The sequence below is a fragment of the Saccopteryx leptura genome, chromosome 2 (assembly GCF_036850995.1).
Source record: "Saccopteryx leptura isolate mSacLep1 chromosome 2, mSacLep1_pri_phased_curated, whole genome shotgun sequence".
NCBI classification, from domain to species: Eukaryota; Metazoa; Chordata; class Mammalia; order Chiroptera; family Emballonuridae; genus Saccopteryx; species Saccopteryx leptura.
In genome coordinates this window covers 231,476,757-231,504,514 of record NC_089504.1, presented here as the reverse complement: position 1 = coordinate 231,504,514, position 27,758 = coordinate 231,476,757, and the positions used below count along the sequence as shown (strand labels likewise).

General features: G+C 48.1%; 1 protein-coding gene across 1 annotated transcript in view; it reads right to left on the bottom strand.

Moving 5' to 3' along the window:
* Nucleotides 1-27,376, bottom strand: part of TBC1D10A (TBC1 domain family member 10A) — a 29,752-nt gene extending 2,376 nt beyond the window's left edge. The window contains exons 1-6 of the mRNA XM_066370530.1: nucleotides 27,091-27,376; nucleotides 8,051-8,150; nucleotides 4,012-4,119; nucleotides 1,443-1,549; nucleotides 621-735; nucleotides 478-543 (exon numbers count right to left, since the gene is read on the bottom strand). Coding sequence (XP_066226627.1) covers nucleotides 478-543; nucleotides 621-735; nucleotides 1,443-1,549; nucleotides 4,012-4,119; nucleotides 8,051-8,150; nucleotides 27,091-27,299 — 705 coding nt within the window. The 5' untranslated portion in view covers nucleotides 27,300-27,376. The remainder of the gene's footprint in view (nucleotides 1-477; nucleotides 544-620; nucleotides 736-1,442; nucleotides 1,550-4,011; nucleotides 4,120-8,050; nucleotides 8,151-27,090) is intronic.
* Nucleotides 27,377-27,758: the final 382 nt, after the last annotated feature.

Genomic DNA, 27,758 nt, shown 5'->3' with positions numbered 1-27,758 from the left:
TTCTGAGATACTATGAGCCAACAGTTGGTCCCCTTGTAAGCATGTAGTAAAAGGGGTTAGTGACGAGTCACAGGAACAAAAAGACTAGGGGGACAGGGAGGGGAGTAAGTATCCAGAACATGGCAGAAACAGGAACACTGGGTATGTGCCAGAGGTCTCGCTAGTCAGGGTCAAGGAAAGCTCCCAGAGGGCAGAAAGGTGAGGGAAAGAACGCACTATCAGAAGGGCAAGGGAAGGTTAGAAATGTAAGCCTATGCCACAGCTGAAGCAGGAGGAACTTGGTGCACTAGAGGAACTGTGATCCTGCTGAGTGGCTAGACAGCTGAAGACTGAGACCTGACCCTGGTAGGCCTGGGGACTTCAGCTTAAAAGCAACAGAAGGCTGGGAAGGTTTCAGGTGGGGATAGGTGACTGCAGAGAGAAAGACCTGGAGAAGCCACAGATAGTGTCCTGGTCCTGGGCCCAGAAAGCACTCACCAGTTTCTCACTGTAGTAGCCAGGCAGGTACTTCTCACAAATCTGCACCAAGCACCAGAATGCTTGCTGTAGGGAAGGAAGAAATAAGGCTTTGCTGCTAGGTGTTACGTGCTCCCCACGTGCCCCCCAGGGCCTGGTGGTACCTCAGCAGGCATGTGCATGAGCAGAACAGCGGCAATGGGTGCCTGGGCCTGGCAGTATCCCTCTTCGGGTCGGTACACTGTGTAAGCCTTCAGCACACGGAACAGGTCCTGCTGGCTGTGGAGAGGCCAAGCATTGCAGGAATGACAGGTGTGACTCTGCCACCCACTGTCCTCACCTGAGCCCCAGTAAACTAGACCTGTCTCAGAATTTGTATTTCTCTAGAGGGGACATGACCTGATTGTAGTCACCAAGGGGTCGGTCTCCCACTGCACACAAACTCTCACATGACCAGAGGATGGAGAAAGGGAGGGGCTTCCCCCAAACAAACAGGTGAGAGCAGAGCCTCAAAGAGAAAGCAGGGGGCAAGGCCAGGGAAGGATTCCAGAAATGGGGTAAGGATGTATCAGGGGCTGGAAGTATGAGTCCCTCACCCAGAAGCTATGGCATCTCAGCCAACCTACCTCTGTCCCAGGTGTCTGTCTTGGTTCCCTGGCCTGCCACATCTCTCCCTTCCTACATACCCTCTGCTTACCCCACTGTCTCTAATCCTCTTTCTCCCCACTAAAACCTGTTTCCAGATGACGATCAGGCCAGACAAGCTGTAACACTTTGGTGAGTAAATGATGGAAGTTGCCCCAGTGGTAAGAAGAGATGCTAAGAGGACCCATCAGACTCAAACCAAAGAAAAAACTTTAGAAGTAGAATCTGGGGTCCCCAGCTCTTAGGCCTCCCTAGATACTCCCAAAATCATTTTATACCTTCTGACTCCTGAGGGACAGAGCCTAAAGTCACCACCAGACTAACACACCCAGCCTGCTTACCCATGGCCTCCCCGGGACACAAACATCTCATGGAAAGGGAACTGCCGGTGCAGGTCACGCTCAATCACGTCCAGCCATTTGGAGTCCCCAGGGGACATATCCAACTCCTAGAAGCAAGGCCAAGGGAATATATTAGGAGTTACAGCTAGGAAGATACAACTATCCCAAGTATTGGAGGAGCCCTCCACCAGGGATGATGCCCACCCAATTCCTGAGGACAGTTCAGGAAGCCCAGGTGCAAAAGCCTAGGCAAGGGGAAAGAGGCAAGGGCGGGGAAAGGCCCTGGAAACCCTGAGGGGTGATCCTGGCTCCAGGAGGGTGTGTGTGGGTAAGACTGTCCATCACAGCTGTAGCTGGAAGTGACTTCTAGGCATTTCACTCAGGACTCACCTATGTCACATCCTTAAGATGGAAGGCTACCACAAAGGTCCTATCATTATACTGTTCAAAAATGAAGGCCAAAAAAAAGTCATTTGCCCAAGAAAAATGTGGAGTGGACCTGGAAGCCAGGTTGACTTAGAGCTGTGAATTCCAACTCTTCCATTACCTGTCTCCCTGTGCAAGTGGAGTTGCCTATTCAGGAAAGTGTATGTGTGTGATCTGTACACACTACTGTCTGGAAGGAGATGACATTTGTCAAACCATTAACCTTAGAGCCATCTCTGTGTGTTGAGATTTCAATAAAGTTTAACTATTTTCTTCAAATTTCTGTGAATATTTAAGCATGAGTACGATTTATAAACACACAGTACAGTTAATCCTCAAACGGCACGGGTTTGTTTGAACTACTGAACTGCATGGGTCCAGTTATACATGGATTTTAAAAATTATGTATTTAAATTGGTTGACATGCAATGTTATATTCATTACTTCCAGCTACAGTTGGGTATACAACATAGTAATGAGACACATATACCCCACGAAGTGATCACCCTGGTAAGTGTAGTGCCCATCTGACACCATACATAGTTATTACAATATTATCAACTATATTTCCTATACTGTACTTTATATCCCTGTGACTCTTCTATAACTGTCAATTTGTACTTCCTAATCCTTTACCTTTTTCATCCATTCCCTACCCCCTCCCATTTGGCAACTATCAGTTTGTTCTATCTACAAATTTGTTCCTGTTTCATTTTGTTTGTTCATTTGTTTTGCTTTTTAGAGTCCACATATAAGTGACATATAAAGCATTTCTCTTTCTCTGTCCAGCTTATTTCACTTAACATATAGTTTCTAGGCCCATCCATGTTGTCACAAATGGCAAGATTTCACTCCTTTTATAGCCAAGTAATATTCCATTGTATATAAGTCCCACATCCTCTTTATCCTTTCATTTATTAATAGACACTTAGGTTGCTTCTATATCTTGGCTATTATAAATAATGCTTCGATAAACATAGGGGTGCATATATCTTTTCAAACGAGTGTTTTCAACATATGCAGATTTTTAAAATCCTCATACTGTTTAAGGTTCAACTATATTTTTGATCCAATATTGGGTATCAGTGTATGCAGAAGGCCAGATTAAGTTACACATGGATTTTTAACTGTGAAGGGGTCAGCACCCCTCATTCCTGTGTTGTTCAAGAGTCAACTGTGCTATGGACTTAGGTGGGGCTCCCACCCCTGAGCTTCCCCCTCTGTCCAGGATGTAGCCCCCTGAAATGGAAGCTATGTAGTCACTGGGAAATAGACTCTGAAATTGAGAGGCATCCAGTCCAATTCAGTCCAACTGGCCCAATTCAGAGCTTTTCCCAGGCAGACACTCCACCAGACTCCCTGACCTCCAATGCCAAGTACTGCCAGCAAACACCTCTTACCCTCTCCAGGTCAACAGCAGAAACTTTAGGCTGTCCTGCTCCACCCACCCTTTTCTGGGACTGGTGTTCACTGAAGCATGAAAGATGTCAACAAAGAGCAGGTGACTCACAGTTCTGTCTTTCTGTCACCAGCCCCAAGACCCTGAGAGAAACCCTAGTGCCTGGGGCCAGGTCTAGTAGGTAAGCCGGGGCAACCCCAGGGAAGCCAACTGCCTCCCATAGTTCCCTAAGGGAGCAGGCTAGAGGACCTGCCCAACCCAGGCAAGCTCAAAAAGTCCCATGAATGGAGAGGTGTTCTTACTCTGGCCATTCACTGGCTTCTGACCCCTAAGGATATTAGTTTGGCTCTGCCCATCCCCAAGGCTGATAACCCCACAAGCAACACAGGTGAACCATATCTGGCCAGGCTTGAATGAGATAAGAGAATGAGTACAAGATGGGAGGCCAGGAAGTATTGAGGGTTCTGTGACCGTACTAAGTAGGCACAGAGCCCAAGGTAGTTAGGGAAGTGTCTGAGTGTCCCCCCCTGATGAACAAAAGCTGGGTGATGGCTCACTGAGCCCAAGGAAGCAAACCTGAGTGACTATAAAGAGGAAAAGCTGGAATGGGCAGTCAGGTACTAGATGGGTGGTTCCATCCATTGCTCATATTGCTGAGGTCCAGATGAATGAACAGGATCACTACCATGGGGAAGATGCCAAGACATACAGAAGGAAGGACAGGGTGAAGGAAGGGCAACTCACGTCAAACTTTCCTGGGTTCTGCTGTAGCTTCACCTTGCCTCCTGACAGGTATTGCCAAGCACGGCCCCGCAGAGAAGGTGGGATGCCCTTTTGGCACCGCAGACGAATCTGAAAGTCAAAAGGAGGTCAGTGCCAATGCATCCACCAGGGAGCTCCCCCAGAGGTTGTGTGCTAGCCCAGGTGCTCTGCTGATGCTTGGCAGGACTTTGGTGAACATAAAAGCAAGAGCAGAAGAGGGAAGAGAAGAGGACTTTCCTACTATTGCTAAAATGATTGAAAGTTATGCGACTGCAATGAAATGTGCTGCCACCAGGTGATGATAGAGTCCTCATGGTCCAGTGAAAATGCAGGTATTCTGGAGGTCTACCACAGAATTCTGAATCCCTATCACCATTCTCTGAATCAAAAAGAAATACACAAGTTCAAGGAGCCCCATAGATGACCCCAGGAAAAGATCTGCACAGCTGTAGCCACAGGAAGAACATCTCATGAAATGACCAAGAATGTGGCTGGGGGACTTTCACGGGAGTGTCTGTTTAAGCAGCCACACAGCAGGACACAGCAGCCTAGCGAGGAGAGACCTCAGCACAACTCAGAAGGAAAATGAGAGCTGATCAAAACGACTTCCTCTTTGTTTTGGTCAAGAATACTCCCCTCCCCCCCCCAACCTCTTCTGCTCTCCCTAACCCTGAGCTTTCATGATCACCAGACTGAGGCAGAGTCAGCTGGCCCAGGTGCTAACACAGCACAGGTCTTCCCTTCCACTCACAGACTGGAAGATGAGAGGGAAGAAGTGTTTGGGGTGGCTCGTGACACAGAGCTAGTGCTCAATTAATATGCTAGCTATTTTTATTAAAAAAAAAAAAAAAAGGCTTCCACTACCAAAACCCAGTCTGAAAAACCATCAAGTCTTTTACAAATGGGGAAAATGAGGCAAAGAGTGAAGAAAATATAATTTTTTTTTTAAAGAAAATATAATATTAAGGTCACACCATCAGAGGTGCCCAAACTAGCTTCTAGCTACACTACATAGGACCCAGTTCCATGCACTTTCCACTTCACTGGCCTCCGAGTCAGGCAGGGAGGCAAGTTCCCCCCTGGCCTTAGGACTGAATGAGGCTGAGGCAGCTGCCTGATCATCCTCCCTGACCTCAAGGCTAAGGGCAAAAAGGGTGAGGGCAGAGGTAGAGAGGCATGACTCCTATAGAATGGAAGTGGGAGACTGACAAGACCTCTGCACTAAGCAGCCTGTCCTGGGATGAAGAATATAGCAGCTCAGAGCAGGGGGAAGAGCACATGGATGTAGTTTTGAATCCAGCACTGACCTTGTGTCAATCATTTCTCATTATTAGTAAGATCAGAATGACAATACCTAAAACTCTACTAGAATTTGGGGGAGGGGGCATGCTTTGCAGTCTGTCTTCAATAAATGATGGCTTCCTCTCTACCCCTCCATCCCAGGAGGATGCCTGACACAGGAGCCCCAGGGTCTTGGGCTTACACCTAACTTCCCCTCACCCGGAAACCCCCTCAAACAGTCCCAATGCAAACTCTCAGAGGAGGGAACACAGAAGGCTGGTCTTCCTGATGACCAACAAAAACAAGAGAAAACTTTCCAAGGGTCAGAAAGAGTCAATAACCAGGAAGGAGGCAAGCAGAGACTGAGGGCAATGGGGGAAGAGCAGAGTGACTGCTCACAGGAGCCAAACTTAAGCTTCTGGGACTGCCTACAAAGTGGAGACAGAAAGGGAGTGGAAGAGAACTGGCCCAGACTCTGGGAACAGTTTCCTGCTGTTGTGGGACAAGGGTCTCTTTAGGAAGCCACTTGGTCTGGGCAGATTCTAGCAAAGGGATGCAGTATGGCCCAGAGTCACAGGCTCTTTCGGCTCCCCTTAGGGTTAAGCTCAGCAGAACCAGCCCTCACATCATCACAGCCCTTTCATACTTGGACTGCTCCATGAGAGAGCCCAGAACATATTCAGTCCATTAAGGTTCTCAAAGAGGCCATTCCCTCACTCAGGCTCGGGGCTGAAGAGTGAAATCCAGTTCAGCTAGCCTTTCACGCTCTGACCTCTGGGATCCTCCTCAGCAAAGAGGTAATCTCCACCTTCCTGCTTTTGGGAGAAGACAATGGTAGGGACCAGAAGGATGAAGCAAAAGAAAGTGCTCTAGTAAAGAGAAAGATAAGGGATTAACATGAGGCCTTGGAAAAAGAGGTCTCTGACTGTTGAGTGAGGCCACACCCTGATTGCTAAATTTGAGCAAAACCCTACAGGAGAAGATAGAATTCTAGGCACAGGGCTGGGCTCCCCTCCTGGGGACTCAGGATAAGTCCAGGAGAAGTGGTGGGTCTGGACACACTTCCTGAAACAGGTATTGTCTTTCCTGTGCCATGACTTCCTCCCCACAGGGAGAGCCTAAGCCTGCACAGCCAGGCAGGAAAAGCTCCTAGGGCTAACGTGACCACAGCTGAGGTGGCAGGCATAGGGCAGAGGGCTAAGGCCTCTGGGTAGGGTGAGGGGAAGCCTCTTGTGGTGGCCCATGCCAAGCAGGGATAGCCCTCAGCTTCTAACCACAGTGCCAGGGAAGCAAAGGGGAAGAGGAAGTGGTGCTGATTGCTATGCTGAGAGGAGCTCCCCAAGGCACCCTTCTGGAATCCCCATTTGCAAGGAAGGTATGGCAAGAAGGTCAGAGCCACTAGTTACCACAACAGTCAGTGGAGAGGGAGCTGAAGCTCGGGTTAAGATCCTGGGGGCTGAGGAGGCAGGAAAACAGACCCCAGAGTCAGACTGGAGGTGGTTGAGAACAGCTACAGTAAAAAAAAAAAAAAAAAAATTTTTTAAGAGAAGAGAAAGAGAGAAAGACTTTCTAATAAGAAAAAAAAAAAAAAAAAAGAATGTCCTCAGCCCACACAGAACAGTAAGAAAGAGGCCCGCCGTAGCTGCTCCTCTCTTCACATGGGTACAGGGCTTTACAGTCACCACCTCACAGGAGCCTTGCAACAGGACTATCATTCCCATGAGACGAGGGAAACTGAGGTTGTAAGAGTGAAGTGACTCACTTAAAGTTACACAGCTAACCACGGAAATGAAGAGAGGAAGGCAGTAGGGCTGGGCCCAAGCCTGTACCTGACCTTTGATCCTGAGCTTTCTGCTAGGCCCTGCACCTAGCTGTGCCAGCCTGGACCACACCAGTGTGTCAGCTAACAAGAGCAAGTCAGCTGGTTCACTCTGTGCACTGGGAACTTGTGCACAGACCCCAGCTGTGAGGCTCTAGGTAGGCCTCCACTAGGCCAGGGGGTAACTAGTAACTAGACCATGCCAAAGTGGCCAAGGACATCAACACATACATATAAGAATGGTGGGCAAGTACATTCCTACCAGGCAATAGAGTTGGTGCCTAAAGATGGCCTGACTAGAAAAGGTACACTTGTGTTTTTGTTTTTATGAAACTATTAAACTGTGAGATTATTTTTTTTATTTTTGCTTTGGCCAGGAGGCAAGAGGAAGCTCATCAAATTAATCTAGAGGGTTAAAATTTCTCCTTATTGTGGTGGTGAAGAGTATAGGCACTAAAATGATTAAATTTAATTCAAATTTTGATTCTACAGGCCATCTGTAAAGTGAAGATACTACTACTACCAACCTCACTGGGTTGTTATAAGGATTATCCCAGCCAAGTGCCCAACACATGGCAAATGTCTGACACGTTAGCTATTTATTAGTATTATAAAGTCCTTCCTGATAGGTCAGCAGCAGTAAGTACTTTCCCAGGAGGGGGTGGAGGAAAGCTACCTTATAAGGGCTTTTGGCTAAGACAGCTTTAAAGTTTGACTCCAGGACAAAGTTTGCATGAGTCTGAAGTCATGTGGGAGGACCAACAGTACCAACAGCTTCTGTTCCCATTTCAGAGCCAGGAGATGGGGCATACCTAAGGCAACTGGCAGTTGAAGACCTGCTCCTCTAAGCTGATATAGTTTCTTCCTCTTCTTCCCCAGGCTACCAACTCCCAGTCCAAGGACCAAAGAGAGGCCCCTCACCTTTTTGTGCTTCTTGGCCATCCACTTGTCCCAGTTGTTGAGCATGTCCAGCCACTTGGACTCCCTCTGTCTCAGCACCTCCAGGGGGACTTCCTCCAGCCTGTGGAACAGAGGACAGGGCCCATCAGAGGTGCCAAGAGAAGCAGAGGCCTTGGCTTAGGTCCTAGCCACCAGTCTGGTCATTCCTCCTTTCTTCCCCCTACCTTTCATCCCTGCTGTTCCCCTTGAGACTGCTAACTCATGAACACCCTAATACAAATGTCAGGAAATTCTACCCTGTCCCTGAAAGGCATATAGGCCAAAGAGACACCAGGTTCAAGTGCCCATTCCCCCAACACGTTAAGGAGCCAAGGGTCACTGTGTCTTGCTGAGGCAGAGGTCTAAGTGCCTGCATCTGTGTACCAAAGCAATGCATTTTTGTCCTGGGTCTGTCTTGATAAATAAGCCTCTTTAGAGGGCCTACACGCAAAGTGCAGAGTTGGATAAAAAAAACTAGTCAAACAAGTACAAAAATAACATGCTCACCTCTTCACTCTAGCAAAACCAGTTACTCATAGTTTCCCCAATTACACCCTGGCCCTTTCCCACCTTTCAAACTTTCCTCATCCCTTTGCTGAAAGGCTCTCCAAGTTGTCTACCAATCAGAATCCTACACACACATCAAAGCCCCATCAAATACCACCTGTATTTGTATATCTACTAACTGAGCAGCTATCACAGCTGTGTCTGCATTGTTCTAGGGCCAGGGCCTCCGGGCAGGCTGTGGGGAAGCACTCTTGTGACCAGAACTAGTCCTGGACCTCATGGTGTTAACAGTCTACTGGCACTGAATATTCACTAGAGCTAGTGAGAAAAATACCTCAGCATGGAGATCCACCCAAGGCAGGCAGACAGGCACCAAAGCAGATGAGGCAGGCTGGGGTGGGAATCCCTGGCTTTGCCAGAGGGTACTTCAAGTGAGTGAGCTAAGGAGTTAGTCCCCAGGAATTAATGAGTTTACCTAACTCTGAGGGGCAACAAGAAGGAGCAGACTAGCACGTGTAGGCTGGGTGTTTACATATACTTTACTATTTAGCCTACACAGCAATATCGGTAAAACAACAACAAATTGTATATGTGCACCTCTTGTACACACACTATCTCTTCGTAAAGTTTTTTGTAAAAAGGCTTATGGATCTTTAAATGTCTTTTTTTGTGCTTCTTGTGTTTCTTTTTTTCCATTTAAAAAAGTACTTGACAGTATTGAGAAGATATCCAGAGAGGGTATCTTGCTCAGAGTCAAACAGCAAATCAGTGGAAAAACCCAGACTCAAATCTAAGTCAGATCCCAGCCAAGAGCCTGCACTCAGTCCTGCCTGACCTCCCAGAAAGGAGAGCAGGGTCGAAGTTATTGAGGCGGCTGGGAGGAGGCTTTCAGGAACAGGACATAGCGAGGCTAGGGCTTGGCCCAGGCCTGAATTCTGATTCTCTCTCTACCGGAAGGAAATGCACTGCTGTGACTTTTACTGGTTGGAAAAGCAGAGGGAGGGGCCCTGGCAGAGCAGAGGCCTCTGAGACACAAAAGGGTAGGAACTCTTCTTCAGTACAATTTATCTGGAAAACAGCACAAGCCGGAGAATAGCTTCAGAGATGAACAGCTGAGGAGGGCAAACCTAGTCCCTCAGACACACTAACACTGCTCATCCCAGTCTTGAACTGAGCCTTGTACCACCCAGAGGCAAAAATCAAGGCACAAGGACACTCCCTTTTCCTCCTTGAGAGGAGAAAAGAAGAGACCACACCTTTAGATCAGGTTCAGCAACCCCCAAACACCCTAGGAAAAGAAACCAAAGAACCATGCATCACAGGCCATCCTGCCACCTGCAAAACACTTAATACAAGTCAGGGGATGAGCCTTCTAGTTAACTAAATGAAAGGGAGTGCCCACACTGAGTCAACATGAAGTTCTGGCAGTCATGGATGTGGATCATGTCTGATCCAATCTTCACATTGAGCAGATGAGAAAACCAAGGCTCATAAAGGGCAAGGCTTTCATCTGAGATGACTAGTTTTCAAAGAAATCCCATGTAACACAGTAATACATGTCCTCAGCTCTGTCTGTGTTGATAAGATCTGACTACAGGGCCTCAGAGATATCCATTCACCCAAATGCAGATAGATACACAGGGGAACACATTCAAGTTCAGTGTTTTATTCTTTTATAACTGATCCCAGATAAGAACTTTGGCAGTTTCAAAGCCTGAACATCAAACCTCTAACCGGAATTTCAATTGGGTACAAAATAAACGACTGTATTTCCTGGATTCTAAGACACTACTGATTTTAACTTGCACCATTGATTTGGCAAGATCTTCTCAGAAACATACAAAAAAATCCATTACTTCATTAAATGTACATGTCAACTGAAAGATTCTTTTTTAATTTTTAAAACCTTAAATTCAGAAAATTTTGAAGAAATGTCATTTGCATGGCTTCTCCAACAGCAGAGGAGTTTAACCCAGCTAGAGATGGTAAGAAGGAAGACACTGAAGGTCTGGCTGTACCCAGCACTCAGCAGATCACATGCTCTCTAACTGTAGTTAGACTTCTCTTTATACACGGATGTGCCCTGAAGAGTTTTAGGCTATCCATTTATTAAAAATTATGCCTCACCTGACCTGTGGTGGCACAGTGGATAAAGTATCAACCTGGAATGCTGAGGTCTCTAGTTCGAAACCCTGGGCTTGCCCGGTCAAGGCACATGCAAAAAGCAACTATGAGCTGATGCTTCCCAATACACCACCCACCCCCACCTTTCTCTCTCTTTCTCTCCTCTCTCTAAAATGATAAAATCTTTAAAAAAGAAATCATGCCTGACCTGTAGTGGCACAACGGAAAAGTGTTGACCTGGAATGCTGATATCACTGGTTCAAAGCCCCGGGCTTGCCTGGTCAAGGCACATACAGAGGCAACTATGAATTGATGCTTTCCATTCCTCTTCCCTCCCCATTTCTCTCTCTCTCTTTCTCTCTCTCTCAAATGAATAAGATATTTTTTTAAATCAGAAGATTTAAGTATCCTTCAGTCTAGTCAGGACCTCAGAAGGCATCTGATCAAACTGCTATCTGATATAGGAATCCCTTCTACAACAGGCAAGTCTCTTGCCCTCTCTGAGCCTCAATCTCCCAAATGATTGGATGGCCTGCATTGTGAACTGAGCCTCAAAGGATGCCCAGAAAGGGTCGTGAGATGAAGTTGAGGTCAGGATGTTCCAGGTAAACAGCATGATGTGATAGAAGCCCTGAAGTGCTTCCTCCTGATAGTGGAAGGAGAGCATGAGCCAGCTTCTAGTGAGAGAGAAGTGACCATATGGCCAGTTAAAAGGACCAAATAGCCCATGGGGAATGCTTCAGGTCCCAGGGCTTCACTCACCCTTCAGAAAACCCTTCTTTCCATATGGTGGCCTGAGGGAGTCACTGCATCCAAAAGAACCTAGTGATAACAGTCTCTAGAAGCTTAGCCTCTGCTGCAATGCCTCCAGGTATGGGGCCTCATTATCTCTAGGTGAAGCCACCCTATCGCTGAAGTTTCTTACTGTTAAAACTTTCTTCCTCATGTAATGCCAAAATTTTCCTGGTACCTTCTTCCTATAATCTCAACACCCTCTTCTAAGGTTCTCACACCAGGCACACACACTGACTATCCCTTGTCACTCACTCAACCCTATTCAGAATGTCCTTTTTTCTCCCCTCTCCAAGTCACCATAACTCTTTCAGAGCCAACTATAACATAAAAACCACAATTTCAATGATAACAGCAGCAATAGTAGTTACCATTTGTACATCATTTACTACTTACCAATGTCTTTCTAAATGCTTTACATATATTATCTCATGTACATTTCATAATATCCCTACCATAGTATCATTCTCTCCGTTTTACATAAGTAGAACCTAAGACTTAGTAAAGTTAAGTGCCTCATTCAAGGCCATGTAGCATTAAGTGACAGAACTGAAACTGAAACCCAGACCCGCATGACTTTACAGCGCACACTCCTCGCCCTTGCACTGTACCCCTCTATCCCTATAGGTCAAGCATTCAGCCCCCATACTTGCCCAGTCTCATTAACTGTCTTCCAACCTAAAGACTTTCATCCTGACTTAGAACAGTTTCTCAAAGTTTTTAAACTGAGACCCACAGTAAGAAACATATTTTATACTGAGATTTATATATATATATATATACCTATATAACCAAAATATATTTTATGAAACAATTTACTCCTAAATGTACTAAAGCACTCAGATATTTCAATTTTATATTATTCTATATTTCTTTGTTTTTAATGCCGATCACAATTCCCTAAAATTATTTTATCACTAGTCATTAATGAATCAAGACATAAAGTCTGAAACGAGCACTTCATTACAACTTGCTCATATTGTTCTGCACTATCCCTGCCTAACTGGACTAGATCTTGAACTTCTGTAACTCCTACCATGCATTCCACAGGTGTTCAACAGGTGCCTGCCTGGTTTCACCATGACATCATTACTTTCAACCACACTGCATTCCAGGCTACAAGCCACTACTGCCTAAAGTAATTTTATTTGTGTCCCTAACAGTCCAGTGAGGGGGATCCCTCATAGATTAATTCCTATTTCCATTTGGCCCAAGAGAAATTGGACCCATCAGAGAGGTTGTATGATTTGGGCAGTCACAAAGCTAATAAATGGCAGAACCAGGGCTTCCCCTCTGCCATAGTGACTCGTGTACTGCTTCTAACCCCCTTGGGAAGACTGTGGGGAAATCAGGTCATTCTAAATATGTTACCAGAAGGCTCTATCTCTGGCCTCCAAGCCCCTAGAGATAGTCTAACCCCCTCCTCCAATGTTCTGACTAACTCAGTGAGTAGCCTGTCCATACCTAGCAATGCACAGTGAGGCCAATATACTGAATAAGTGTAGCTTGCAATTACAACCTCAGTTGAAGACAGCAAGTCTGGGCAATGTGCTATTTGCCAGCCACCCACTCCTCAGGGGGAGCGGCACAGAGGAGACAACGGTGGGCTGCCAGGGAGCCCCTGATCCCAGATCCATTGGGCTTTTAGGCTGAGCTAGGCTTAGCTGTGCTGTGCTATGCCAAGGTCCAAAGTGGCAGTGGTTCCATATGCTCAGTAGGCTCCCAGTTCCCTAGCCTTCTCCCCAAACCCAGAGGCTGGGGACTTATAAGAGTTCAAAGGGACAAGACCATTTCCCAAGGCTACTGAGACCACAGGTTGGGGTTTTCGGTCCCCTTGTCCTTCCAGCTGTCTGCTTCTTCCCAAGCATACCTCAGCCTCTCTGGTTGGCAGGCTCAGTCAGGTATGGTCCTTGTGCCCATGACCCCTTTATGTGACAGTAGAAGGTAAACCTTGGTCCCAAAGACCACTCTAAACCCCTACTCCAAGCTTTACTCTCCAAACCAGCCCAAAGGAAGAGAAACATAACCCCAGCAGAAAGCCCAAAGTCACAGACCACAGAACTGATCCTCCTCATTCAAACACTAAGGAGGCCCAGTTGGGTGCAAGGAATAGTGAACAGAGTGGGGATTATAATGCTTACAAACCTAAGTTTCCATTCCATATCCTTCACTAGAAAGACCATAGGCAAAATACTTGCCTTCAAGTCTCAACTTCATCTTTAAGTGAGACTGAAACACACACCTCACATTTATAGGGCTACAATGAGGAATAAATATATATAAGGGCCCAGCCTGGTGGGTGGCCAGCAAATGGTATAAATATTTGCAGTTTACCTCACACTTTCACATCCCTTTTCTCATCCAACTGGTTCATATATATAGCCACATACACATGTGGCAGGGCCGGATTATCCCCATTTTAGCCAAAAGCAATTGATATCCTCAAAAAATTAAGAAATTTACTTAATGGCAACAGTTCCCAGCTCTAGTACTTTATGGCTGTGTGAAAGGAACAGGGTGCTCCACTCTCTGAGCCTCTGGTTCCCCACCTGTAATTTGGACATAATGCTACCTCCTCAGAGTACAGTGATAAAGATCACACAAGGCAGTAAGAGCTGACACATTTCTAGCACTGGCTACGTACTTGCTTCTGCCAAGCGCTACAAAGGCACATAGTTCCCCAAGGAAGTAGCTTTTATTATCTCCATTTAATAGACAAGAAAACTAAAGCTCAGCATGGTTGAGTAATCTGCCCAAGGTTACACAGCTCAGAAGGGGAAATTGCCATTTGAGCACTAAACTCTCCAATAAAGAGAAAGTGCCCAACATGTAACACCACCTCAATACCTGTCACATTCCTTCCCCCTCTTCTTCACCACCCAGTAAAAAACCACTTCCCTCTGTGCTGAGAAGGGCAGGAGTGAGCAACAAGAAAATGTGGAAAATTGAGAAAAAACATGGCTGATCACAGCTCCAGGGACAACAGGGTGAGGGAGCTCCCCTCTCCCACCCAGAGCTGGAAAAAGAAGTGAGGATAAACAAAAAACTGACCTACTTTGCACACTGAGCAACAACTTCTGGAGTTCATTAACCTAAGAGGTGGTAGTGACTGAAAGTATAATCAGCTTCTTTTTTTTTTTTTTTTTTGTATTTTTCTGAAGTTGGAAACGGGGATGCAGTCAGACTCCCACATGCACCCAACCGGGATCCACCCAGCATGCCCACCAGGGGGCGATGCTCTGCCCATCTGGGGCTTCGCTCTGCCGCAATCAGAGCCATTCTAGCGCCTGAGACAGAGGCCACAGAGCCATCCTCAGCACCTGGGCCAACTTTGCTCCAATAGAGCCTTGGCTGCGGGAGGGGAAGAGAGAGACAGAGAGGAAGGAATGGGGGGGGGGGGTGGAGAAGCAGATGGGCGCTTCTCCTGTGTGCCCTGGCCAGGAATTGAACCCGGGACTCTTGCACGCCAGGCGGACGCTCTACCACTGAGCCAACCGGCCAGAGCCATAATCAGCTTTTATACCAGTGTCATAACCTATGATAGAATACTAGAATGCAAGAGAGGGTTCACTGGTAGTGTGCAAATGACAGGAAACTGGAATGCAAGAGAGGGTGCATTGGTGGTGCGCAAATGGCCAACGGTCAGGGTTGGGAGGCCTGTAGATCACCCAGTGAGTCCATCCCCTCCCCAGACAGCAGGGAGGCCTGTGACCCAGACGATAAGTGATCTGCCGAAGGCCACACTGGGAGTCAGTGTGAAAAAGGAAAAGTTTGGTAGCAGCCTGGTGCTCCCTCCTGATCTGGAGCCCTTGGCTTGGAGGTAGGGCAGTGTCCAGGCTCCCTATCAGGGTGAGAGAGAGTCTGGATTGCTTCCCCCTGCCTGCCCCCATGCAAGCTAGTTCTGGGCCTCTCTTTTCCATACAGAATTCCCTGGCTTTGCTTCTTCCAGCCCTGGGTCAGTGCACAATGGTAAACAGGTTCTCTCTACCCTTCATTGGCCTCAGTGCCCTGGGCCCCTGCCCAGCTCTCCACTCTGCTCAGCTTCAACCCCCACCCCCATCCCAAGATTCAGATGGAAGAAATGGTTCCTTTAGGCACCAGCCTTGCTGGCTCCAAAAAACAAGGACTTCCCCTTCCCCCGCGCCCACTCAGCTAGGAAAAGGCACTGACCAAAGCAGAAATCCTCAAGGCAATGCTCCCTGAGAACTGTAGCAAGGTATGGAGACTATTTTCAGCCAAAAACATCTCTTCCCCATGCATCCACCCCTGCCAGAAGAGTAATGCTTGAAATTCCCCATCTGGCAATTGGGTCCTCAAATCACAATCTCACTGTGGACACCCACAACCACCCTTACTCACATAAGGTCCCCTTACACATCCTTACCAAACTGCTAGATCTTACTGATGTATCTTACTGAGTTAGTATTGACTTATGGCTTACGTAAGTCCTCTTCTGCCCAGACTCCTTCAAGGCCCCCTACTACCTTCTGTGTCCAAAAGAAATCTCAGGCTACTCCTAGTTCCTCTAAACATCCCTCTTTTTTCCTCACTCCTCTAGCTAGGCCTCTCTCTGAGCTGCCCTCCCTCACCCTACTCTTTTTTGGCCCTACTCATCTTCTGAGGCCTCATTTAGAACTTCCTCTAATCTCTATAGAGCCTTTCTTAACTACCCTGCGCACAGAACACAATCAGCATCTCATTATAGTCCGTATACATCTCTCTAGAGGCTATGTTCCTGTTCCTGAATCTCCAAAAATAAAAAAACACTTTCCCTGTCCTTGAAGAGGTCCATCTGGCAGAGACAGAGAGGTGAGTAAATAACTAGCACACAGAGAAGTGCTATCAGAGATGCACGTAAAAGGTGCTAGATCACTGCAAGAAGCCCCCAGCGTGGGAGCAGGGGTGTTTAGGAAAAGCTTTAAAGGGTAGCTGCCTTTTGAGATGGTCCTTGAAGGGTAACAGAAAGTGGCCAGGTTGAGAAAGGGGAAAGGGCACATCAGGTTGAAGATTTGGTATGAGCAAGCATAAGTTGACAAAAAAGAGCTCAGCTTGTTTGGGGAATGTGAGCTGTCCAATAGAACAGGTAAGGCTTCTCCACCTGACTGTCCACTCTGCTGAGGCAGCATTCCACAAAGTTGTCCCTAGAGGGCAGGGGCTCTGCCTGTCTCATTCTCTGCAGTTCATCCTGGGCCTAGAACAAAGCCTGGTACCTAGCTGGTTCTGTGTTGACAGATTCATTAGCTTTGTGACCTTGGGCACTATGAGTTTCAGATTTCCCCCTCAGGGAGATGGGAATACTGTCCTCTACCTTAAGATCAGGTGGGTGAAGCACAGACAGTGCTTAATAAACGGCACTCCCTCCTTGGCCTGATATCAGCTATGGATTTTCCTTGTGCACAGGGCTGAAAACAGATGTGCTTGATGACAGCCTTTTACAACATTATAATTCTAATATTCAATTAACATCTCTAAATGTCTATTATATCACTTACCAGGCACTTGTTATGCACCAGACATGGTGCTCAATGCTTAACTTAAACTATTTCATTTAATCCTGACAAGTTCATGAGACAGGTCCTCTAATTATCATCCCCTTCCTACAGATGAAGAAAACAGCCAGCCAGCAACTATCCAAGGTCCAGGGTGAGCAGAGGATAGCTCTAGGAAGTGAATCCAGGCCCTCCTCTGCTTCTGCTCTGTCACTCGACTCCAGAACTGAGTGCTGTCCACCAGGCTGGGTACACACAAGCCCTACTCCCAGGGAGCGTGGAGTTTAGTGGATTCAGAGTCATAAACTGTGTGTTGCTTGGCAACTCATTTTACCTTTCTGGAGTTTGGTGGCTGTTTCTGTAAAATGGGCCATTACCATGACAAGTACGTCTCACAGAATTAAATGAGGTGGTATCAGTGAAAGCTTTGTCCACTATGCAGGTTTTTATGTGAAATAGCATTACCATGTGACTATACTGGGAGGATGGTAAAGGTCACTCAGAAGCAGGACAGGGAGACCAGAATGAAATTTTACAAAAAACACAGCAGGGTGGTGGTAATTATAAAGCAAACTCTGACTCCTACAGAAAACTGCCACTACTCAGGAGGGGAAAGGCCCCAGGCAGCCCTATGGTTGCATGCTGAGTTGAATCTTTCAGGAGACCCACCTCTGTTCTCACTTCTGCTTTATCTTCACAGGCCAAGGAGAAGAAAGATCAGGGCCTTCAGAGTGAAGACTCCGTTTCAAATGACTCAATAAGGAACTGATGGAGGGATTCCCAACCTGCCCTGGCAGGCCAGAAAGCTCCAGACCACAAGCTGAGAGGTACCAGCTCCTGCCTTTCCTCCAGGCCCAATGGTGGGTTGGCAACAGAGCAAATGAGGCAACCTGGATCTTCACACCCATTTTGCCTTGTTCTCTCACCATTATACCAAAGGCCTGAAGTGAACCTCAGAGTATAATTTACACTCAAGTATTAAGAGCCACTGTGTACATGGACCCCTTTCTTTGTGGCAACACTGTGCTTTACCAACATTGCCTCCCTTAATCCTCGTAACACCTCTTTCCCAATGCCACCACCTACCCCTACTACAGACTCAGAATCTGAGGCTAGGCAAGAAAGTAACAGAGCCAGGACTGGAAGCCAGGTCAGCTGGTATCTTGAACTCGGGCTTTCTCAGACCCAAATTTGAGGTTTTTTTGTGAAACCAAGACAGGAAGGGATGAGAAAAAAGCAGCATCCTCCAAAAGTAGTGGCTAGGAAGGATTGCTTCTGAACACATAGAGTCCAGAGCCCAGAGTGCACTGAGGAAGAACAAGTGTTCTCCACACTATGTTCCTAGGCCCCCTCACTACTCACCTGCTCTGCCTTGTTTTGGGGAACATGTGAGCGGCTAGGTGTGAAGAACTGGGACAGGAAGTGTGCCACCCATCGTAATAACTGAACAACAACAAAAAACTTGAGAAGCCTACTTGGAGAAGAGTAGATACTTAGGGCTGAGCTGAAGTCTTAAGGCTGGGACAGAGAGGGCGAGGAGAGGCCACAGGTGCCACCAGCTTTGGTACAATGAAATATTGGGAAGGAGGAATCTTTGGTTTCAGGCCCAGTTCTATCACTTGCTCAGCCTCAGTTTCCTCGTCTATAAATGGAGTAAAATAAAACCTACCCTACTGATTTCCCATTGCTCCTGTAAGGATTACTGCAAGGCAATGGGAATGAAAGTACTTTGCAGACCAAAGAGCTAGAGAAATCAAAGCATCCTTTGATGTGATTACACTGCCAAAAACATGAAGACCACTGGTACCACCCACAAAGACAGATCTTTTCACAAGAGGAACAGAGCATGACAGAAGCATTGGCCTCTATAGGCTGTGCTGTGACAATTCCTTGCACTTGTGTGGTACCTCATAAAAAACTTCTCAACACACTTTTCATATAATCCAAGGTCATTTTCAGAATGTTAGAAGCAGATGAACTCTTCAACATCATCTCTTTAAAACTGCCTTAGTTTATATCTGGGGGAAATTGAAGCTTAGAGAAATTAAGGAGTTTTCTCAGTCACACAGCAAATTAGGGGCCCAGTGAGGTCCTGGACTTAGGTCTCCTGACCCTGTTCAGCAGTCTTTGTCTATACTTGCACCTAATCCAGTTATCTCATTTGATCCTCACAATCCTTTTATACATAGACTATGCCTTTAACTACTTGTTGAATGTCTGACATCCCTGTGGGGCTATAAGTTCTGGGAGGGCAAGACCATGTCTGTATCTCCTGAGCACATGGTTGCACATATAATAAGCGCTAAATGAAAATCAGGGAGCATTAGCCCCACAGTCAGGTGAGGGACATGCCTAAGTTACACAATACAACAGCCAGTAGTGGAACCAGCAGAGCCATCTCCCATTACTAGCCTAAATCCACATTTTCAGCCAGAATCTCTCAACCCTGAGAAACAGCTTTTTGTGTTCCTAAGTGCTGAGGTCTTTGCCTTCTTATAGGCACTGGACTTGCTTCCACCCATCCCAGCTGAGGCACCAGCTCCGGGAACACAATAACAACTTGAGCTGAGCTCAAGCCAGCCCTCAGCTATCATCTGCTTCCCCTCAAGCAGCTAATGCTGTGCCCAAACGCAAAACCTACCCGTCCTCGCCGCACAGTCTTAAGGTAGGTTTTCCATGCCCTTAGACCTTACTGCTCTCTCCTTGCAGCCTTCCTTGCCATCTAATATGTTTACTGGGCAGAGACCACAAAGCTCAGTGCCATTTACCCTGCCCACTCCCAACCAGGCCAGCTAACTGGCTCTCCTACTGGAGAAAAACAAAGAACCCCTTGATGTGCCCTGGGCATGCCAGCCATGCCAGGCACCTTGGGGAGCCCAGCGCTGTGACAAAGCAGTCAAAAGCAGCCCGTTGTCCACTACAGAGGAAGGCCACAGTTACCCTTCCCTCCCTGTGGCCAGATGGCCCCAGGATGGGTTCTGTGATAATCCAGGACCACTTCAGCCTGTCCCAAGCCTTCCCAATTCCCTATTGGTTCACACAGCCAGTCAGGTACCAAGCCCTACTGATTCACTGGCCTGTTCATCCTCATAGCTCCAGATCTCTTCCAGGACTCTCTATAGCCCTTATGGGCTGTCCTAAACTCTCCCAACTAGTCTCACTACCATCTTCAACACCAGCATCAGACTGACCTTGATGAAACACAGAAGGCCTCAGTCTGACAATCAAGGCTAGGCATGGTCTTCCCAACCTACTTTCCTAGCCTCCCCTTGCTTCACATGATCCACTTGCTCTTCTTGTAATCTCTGTATATCACATTTCTTAAACAGCTGGCTTCTAGGGGGACTTCGTACATGGTTCCCTCCCATCCAACGGAATGTCTTCCCTTGATCCTTTTGAGGCCTGGATCAAATGCTACTTCTTTTTTTCTGAGTTCCAATAGGTGAGCTGGCTGCGTCTTCATCTATTTCCCTAGAGCAAGCACATACCTCAATTATAGCTTTTATTGCTCAACATTACAGTGATTTGTGTGTGGTTCATTTTCCAACAAGTCTGTGAACCCCTTGAGGGCAATAAGACACAGATGTCTTGTTCAGTTCTATATTCTTGTCCCAATCACAGGGGCTGGCAGAGTAGGTAATCAATAAATGTTTTGGAAATAAGCCCACTAAGATAAATAAACTAGCAAACGGAACCTTGGCTTTCTCTCCCAGACTCCTGAGTCTGCTATTTCCCAACCTGAAAAACAGTGAAGAGCTAAACTGTGACAGCCTCTGAGGAGCTCGACAGGGCACAGAATGTAGTACAGTAGGGTGTGATGAAGACAGGAAAGAGAAAGATGAAACAAAGAAAGCTAAAGTTGGCAGCTTCCCTGAATCCTGAATAGGGGGTTTCTAAGCAAGTGAAGCATTGGTTTGCCAGTAGAGCAGACAGGACAGTTTTCTCCCAGGGAGGGTCCCTGGGCTCAGGATAACAGCAGATATGCCAGGGGTAGAAAAGTCAGCTAAAAGAGGCCTCCTGCCCCTCATATGTGGTGCCTGTAAAATAAAGAAAGTTATGCCTGACCAGGCAGTGGTGCAGTGGATAGAGTGTCGACCTGGGACCCTGAGGACCCAGGTTTGAAACCCTGAGGTAGCCGGCTTGAGCACGGGGTTGCTGGCTTGAGCATGGAGGTGCCAGCTTGAGTGTGGGATCATAGACATGACCACCATGGTCACTGGCTTGAGCCCAAGGTCACTGGACTGTATGAGAAGGCATCAATGAACAACTAAAGTGCTGCAACTACCAGTTGATGCTCCTTATCTCTTTCCCTTCTTGTCTGTCTGTCTCTCTCTCTCTCTCCCCTTTGCAAAAAAAAAAAAAAAAAGAAAGTTATCAGCCAGGGCACTGACAATGGGTGGTTGATGGCAGGGTTCTTCACTGGTGGGCAATGTACCCTGGTCTAGAGGCTCAACTGGCTTGGAGTGGGAAGAGAAAAGCCAGTGCCATATAGCTGGAGTAGCAATGGGCTGAGTCAGAAGATCTGGAATCTCTCCCTAATCTGGATCCATTGTTAAATAACTATGAGGCTTCTACAGGCCTTGAGTTCCTCACCTTCACACAAAACATAATCCCTCTCTTCCGTACACAGAAACACTTCTTCCAAAAGGTACAGACTGGATATCAAAGTCAGATGGCTATTGCACAATAGTTTGGGATCAAGAGCAACATAGTATGGACTCTGGCTATAAAAGAGCTAGACCAAGCCTAATCTGAACATGCTTCCAGGGCCTCCCTAAAGATCTTCTTTCACCAGGTCTTCTCTGACTCAGCTGTCTATGGACTTTCACTGTATGGAGACCTGCCTTGCCCTCCACACTGGGATGGGGAGGTAGCCAGGTTCCTGCTAACTCCTGCTTCTGGGTGTGGGGGCCTCAGGGACCAGCAAGTACTTGGCACTCTGCCTGCTGCCATCTTAGCAAAGCTTAGTCACTGGATTCAGCACTGAGAAACAGGTTCTAGTCCCAGTTCTGCCATTTACTTAGTAGCTGGCAAACCTCAGGTACAATCTTCAAAATGCTCATCTACAGAATGGGGATAACCATGCCTTTCAAAGAAAGGGTTCACCATTGCTTAGAGTTAACTCTTGCCCACATGGGATGGACCTCACTAACACCCACTATCAGAGCCAGAGACAGAAAGTAAAAAATGAAAAGACAAGACTACCTAATCCAGTCTTTAAAAGAGAGAACACTCACTGGGCACTCTACTGAGCCAGGCTCTTTTCAAACATCATCTCATTTAAACTTCACAAAACCCCTGCAATGTCAGTATTATCATAATCGTTTCAGTGAGAAATAGGAAAAAATTAAGCAACATGTCCAAGGTCACACAGACAGCCCGACTCCAGAACTTGCGTGAGGAAGGAACACAGAGCACCTTCTTTCCTCCACCTTAGGGTAAACAGATTGGGTGAATGGATCAGAGCCAGGCCCCACTGGCCCTCTGGAGGTCCTGTTTCAGATGCAGATGCTAGAAGGACAAAACATCACGCAGGCCCCAATACCTTATCTCTTTCCCACAGCTTAAGATTTCCTAACAGGCGGACACACAGGCACCTTCCCAGGCCAGCAGCTGGTGCGCTAGCCCCCTCCTTCACCAAGTCAAGTCTTGTCTGAGGCTCTAGAACACCCAAAGGGCCACCAAACCGGATTTTCCTTTGAAGCTGGAGGAAGAGAAGGAGGAGAGAAAATGGAGGGCTTGTGGTCTTGAGTCACAGACCAGGGCTCCACATGTGCAGCTGCCTCATTCCAGATGAGCCACCCAGGGACCACTCTATTGCCAGCTCCATGCTCTCCTGAGAACTGTAATAGTTTAAGAAAATAGGATGCCCTGAGCTTATAAACTGGAGAAGGCGGTGAGAAGGCAGGGAGGCAGGCACTGGCCTGCCAGAAGGGCCCTGGCCATACCCCAACAAAAACTGGCACAGACCGAAAATATAAAGATGTCAATTAAGCCAATTCTATGATTTACAAAGTCATAGGGCTACCATAGTTGGTTAGGAATAGTGGAGGGCCCAGGGGAGAGGAGAGCTGTATCAGGAGAAGACAAGACTGCTATTCCAGATGTTTCTCCCTGGGCTCAACTCAGATCCCTCTCTCCCGTAACAGGAAGCCAACACCCATGGGATCCTAGAGTGCATAGCTCCTCACCTCATCTGGCCTGCTGCACTGAGCAAACTAAAGCTAGATGGGAGGCACTAGCCTCAGGAGGCCAATCCTGGCACTTACATAGGAAAAGGAGAAGGAGTTCAGGGACCCACCTCTCTCAGGCCATCTCCTTTAGGCCAGGAGACCTGGTATCTGTATTTTCCTGACCACATCCTCTATGCTGCAAAAGGGGTTTCCCCCATAAACAGGTCTGCTCTTCTTACCCCCAAAGTTATAGGAATGGTAACATTACTCCTCCCACCCTTCCCTGCTGAGGACACTTGTACCCCTGTGTCTATGCTATCCAGAGGCCCTTTGATGGCTGGCTGCTTTCTTGCCTTTCCCCACTTACTGGGTACTACTGCTCAAGAGCAGGTAGTGATCATCTCAGTCCCATCAAAGGTGCCCTGCAGAGTAGGCTCAAAAAACAGGCAAGGTGAAGAAGTAGAAAAGGCCTAGGGCTAGGAATCAGGAGTTCTGGGTTCAATTCCTGATGTTGCTCCTAATAGTAAAGCTAATCACCTCTCTCAGGCCTTAGTTTACCAATCTGTACGATGATGGCCATATCTTCAGCTTTTTGACTTGAAAAGAAATAAATAATAGCCTGACCTGTGGTGGCGCAGTGGATAAAACATTGACCTGGAACACTGAGGTTGCCAGTTCGAAACCCCAGGTTTGCCTGGTCAAGGCACATATGGGAGTTGATGCTTCCTGCTCTTTCCTCCTTCTCTCTCTTTCTCTCTCTCCTCTCTCTCTAAAAATGAAAAAATAAAATCTAAAAAGAAAAGCAAAAAAATAATATTTCATTTAGTAAATAAATATTAACTGAGCATTTACTTTGCTGTAAGCCTGAGGAGAAAGGTGAATAAGTCTGGTGCCAGCCCTAAAGTTGATCAGTCTAATGAACTGGTAATGACAACACACTCCTACCCTGGCTGGGCTGTCTCTGTTAGCCTCCTACACTGCTGAGGGAGTCAAAAGTGCTGAGCTGAGCCAGGGAAGATGAGGTTAGGCACGTTCCTGCTAGGAACCTTATGTTCTACTTGTCCAGCACCTGGTTCTTCTGCTAGGACCATAGGCCATATTAATGGATGGTGAAGGCAGTGGAAACTGTCCTGACCTAGGAGTCAGAAACCTTGGGTTCAAGTCCTGATTCTGCTACTAATATGCTGTGTGACCTTAAGCAAGTTATTCTCCTCTCTGGGCCTCAGTTTCCTCATTTGTATAATAAGTAAGGGCTAAGCTGATCAATCTTAAGATCTCTTCAAACAGTCTATGATTTTAAAATCTACTCATGCCAGGCACCTAACAGTTACCTGAGTGGGGTAGCCTCTGACCTGCTTTCTTCCTCTCCCCTCCAGCCCCCGGCGACTGCCAAAACTAACAGTCTTGAGATAACCTTTAGCCCAGGATGGCTGAAACGGACTTTTAATCTGGAGCCAGAGTCCCTGCCATCTCTATTGCAGCCATCAGTGCTAATGTTTCATTTCTCTGGGATAGCACATGGACTCCTAGCCCTCAACCACGAGACTGGGTTCAGGGCGGTCACACTGAAACTTCCCATAACTTCCCTTATGACTGTGGGTAGGGACTTACTTTTGGCTTTTTTGAAACCACAATATAAACAAAGCAGAGAACATCAAAGCTTTCAGACACCAAAGATTTTAGGTTGACCAACAAGGTAAAAAAAAGTGAGGCAGGGAGAGAGGAGAGGACCTAGGATTCCACCTCAGCCTCAGGCCTACAGACACCAGTGATACAGAGGGCGTCTGCAAAGCCTGGGTTTGTAATTGGAGGGAGAAGACAGATGTCTGGCAGACTGGTTGGGGACTACAGCCAAAGGGAGGTGCTCCCACTGGGGCCTCTCTCTGTCCACAAATACCAGAGGTACGCCCTCATTTTTCTCCTCAATTTTCAGACCCTTAGAAGGAAAAGAAAGAAAACTAACATTTTCTGGGCCACTACATGTGCCAGGCACCATGCTAGGCACCTTCACAGACCTGATCTCATTTAAACCCGATAATAATCTTGGGAGTAGGTGTTACTGTTGCCCTTTACAGAAAATAAACAGGTTCAGAGATTCAGGATCTTACCCAAGGTCACACAGCCAACAAGGGTGAATTCTTCCTAAGTCTGGCCTTTTCCCACTATATCACACTGCTCTGTACACCAAGACTTGGTTAACTGCTTGATAAACATGTAGTAGAAATTCTTATCTCCTAGAATTCACCAGCAAATCTGAGCTCTTCCCTCCAAGAACCCAGAAATACAACTTGAAATTCCACTTCTCAAGACCCCATTCCTCCCAGGTTCTTGGGCCCTGTGACTGCTCCTCAATTCAAAAATATACCTTAAATCCCCTTTGAGTTCTCACAAACTAATCCCTAGAGAACTGTGACAAAGCATCAAATCAGGATGAGGGATCAGAATAAAAGGTGCTTTCTGAGTCCTGGACTGAGATAAGCTTAGCCTAGTGTGAGTAAATGGGAAGAAGCTGGAAAAGACAGAACCAGTGGTTAGAAAGGAACTCCTAAGGGGAGGGGCCTATATTTTTTACAAAGGAGAAGGACCCTTGAGGAATATAAAGCTTTAGGACTTGGGAAAACCCCGGAAGTGACCTTAATGGGGCTGCTTGTATGGGGTGGGGTTCTTATACTTCTGTAAGTCATAAAAGAGGGTGCAGGAGCCTTGGGCAGTCACAACTGGTCAGAGAAGGGGAGGAAGGACCCTCTGGAGTAGGATCATGGAACTCAGTAGTGCTGTAGGCCCCCCACGCCCCACACAGGGGGAACATCATAAGGGAGGCTTGTCAGTTCTCTGTAGAACACTGGTCTCATGTGACAGGACAGCTGGGGTGGGAGTGAGGTCTAGAGTCCAACTTTCCTAAGACCACCAGCCTATACTATACATACTATCTGATGACTGGGTTCTGGTGGTTCTGTGGACAGTGTCGCTGCCCAGCTTACCCAGCTTGGAAAGAAGGTGGTACTCCACTGCCTCCCGTTTCTCTGCCTGACAGCTGGGTGCCTGGGTGCTCTGGGAGTAGGGGATTGGATCCTGCTGTGCCCCCCCCCCCCCGCCTGCTCCCACCCCAAGTCTGTGTTTAAAGAGATTCCATAGCGCACAGGGAGACAGCCGACAGTCTGTCCTGAAGGTGAGGCGCTGTCACCCTGTGAGTACTAGGAAACAGGACTGTCTTCCCATCTGTTGCCAGTAACCGGAAGAAATCTGCCTCTGAGGGGGAAGGGGCGCACACTCCGACGCTTCTATGAGCGGACCGGGGACTGTCTGTCCCAGGGTGGAACTGTTTGAATGGAGCTGACCAATGTTAGTCCATCCAGAAGCCTTTGTGTTTCTGTTCTGGAGTGAGAGAGGGACAAGAGAGTCTGACCCCTCTGAACCCTGCCTGAGGTGTCCCGGGGTGAGGGGGTAGTGAGCTGGGGAGACAAGGGCGCCCGTGGGTCTTGGCAGGGGGGGGGGAGAGTATAGAAAATAGGTGCCTGTTGGGGGAGGGGCAGTCATCTAGAAGCCTGTCGGGGGTGGCAAAGTCAATCAGTCCCTAAGGCCCGGGTGGCAGCAGTGATGTTAGGACAAGTGCCTGTTCTGAAATTGAGAGGAGGACACAGTCGGTCCTTCCTGGAGGGCGGGTCGGTCTGTCGGCAGGGTCGGGACGGGGGTAGGGGGTGGTGAGGCGGTGGGATTAGCCTGTCAGTCGGTCGGAAGTGGGCTCAGGGTGAGAGGCAGGTTAGTCTACTTAGGAGGGTCGTGCGGGTGGAGCAGGGGAGAGAAGGCGACGGTTGTTCCGGGTTGGGAGGGGAACATGTCGGTCTGTCCTGAAGGCGCTCTGTCAGCGTCGAGGCCCATCCCGCTCCACGCGAGTCCCGCGCCCGGCCCCGGCCCCCGAGCCCCCGGCGCTACTCACGCGCACTCGGCGCCCTGCGAGCCCACGATAAAGCCGAACTTGTCGATGCGGCGCTCGGCGAAGCCGTTGGCCTCTGAATCGGAGCCGAGAGAGCTGAGCTCGTCGGTGGCTGCCGTGTCGGGTCCCGGGGCCAGGCTCTCCCGGGTCCCTGACAGGCTCCCCCCAGTTGCGGGCGAGCGCGGCCCGTTCTCTCCAGGGCTCTTCGCCATCCCGGCCGCGCCCGCCGCCTCAGCCTCAGCAGCCACCTCAGCCACCTCAGCCGCCTCTGCCGCCCAGCCACCGCCGACGCCGCCGACGCCCCGCCCACGCGTCGCGTCCATTGGCCGTCGCAAGGCCGGGGGCGGGTCCCTAGGCTTTTGGGAGCTCTCCCCCTGGCGCCAACCAGCCCGACGTGAGGAGGCGGGGCAGCCGTCACCCAGAGCCTTCCCCGGGCTGCCAATCACGAGAGCTCACCTGAAAGAGCCCTTCTGCCCTTTCCGGGTTGGCCCGAGTCAGGCCTATTACCTGTAATGCGGCGCGGGAAAAGGTGAAGGGCGTCCGCCGAGGAATCTGCACCTTCCTCCTGAGCCCCGACTCCTCGGGAGACCCCAGAAACGTAGATGAGGATTATATCGTCCACCCCTTTATGAGAAGCTCTGAGGAGATTCAGGATGGGGGTCGGTGACTAA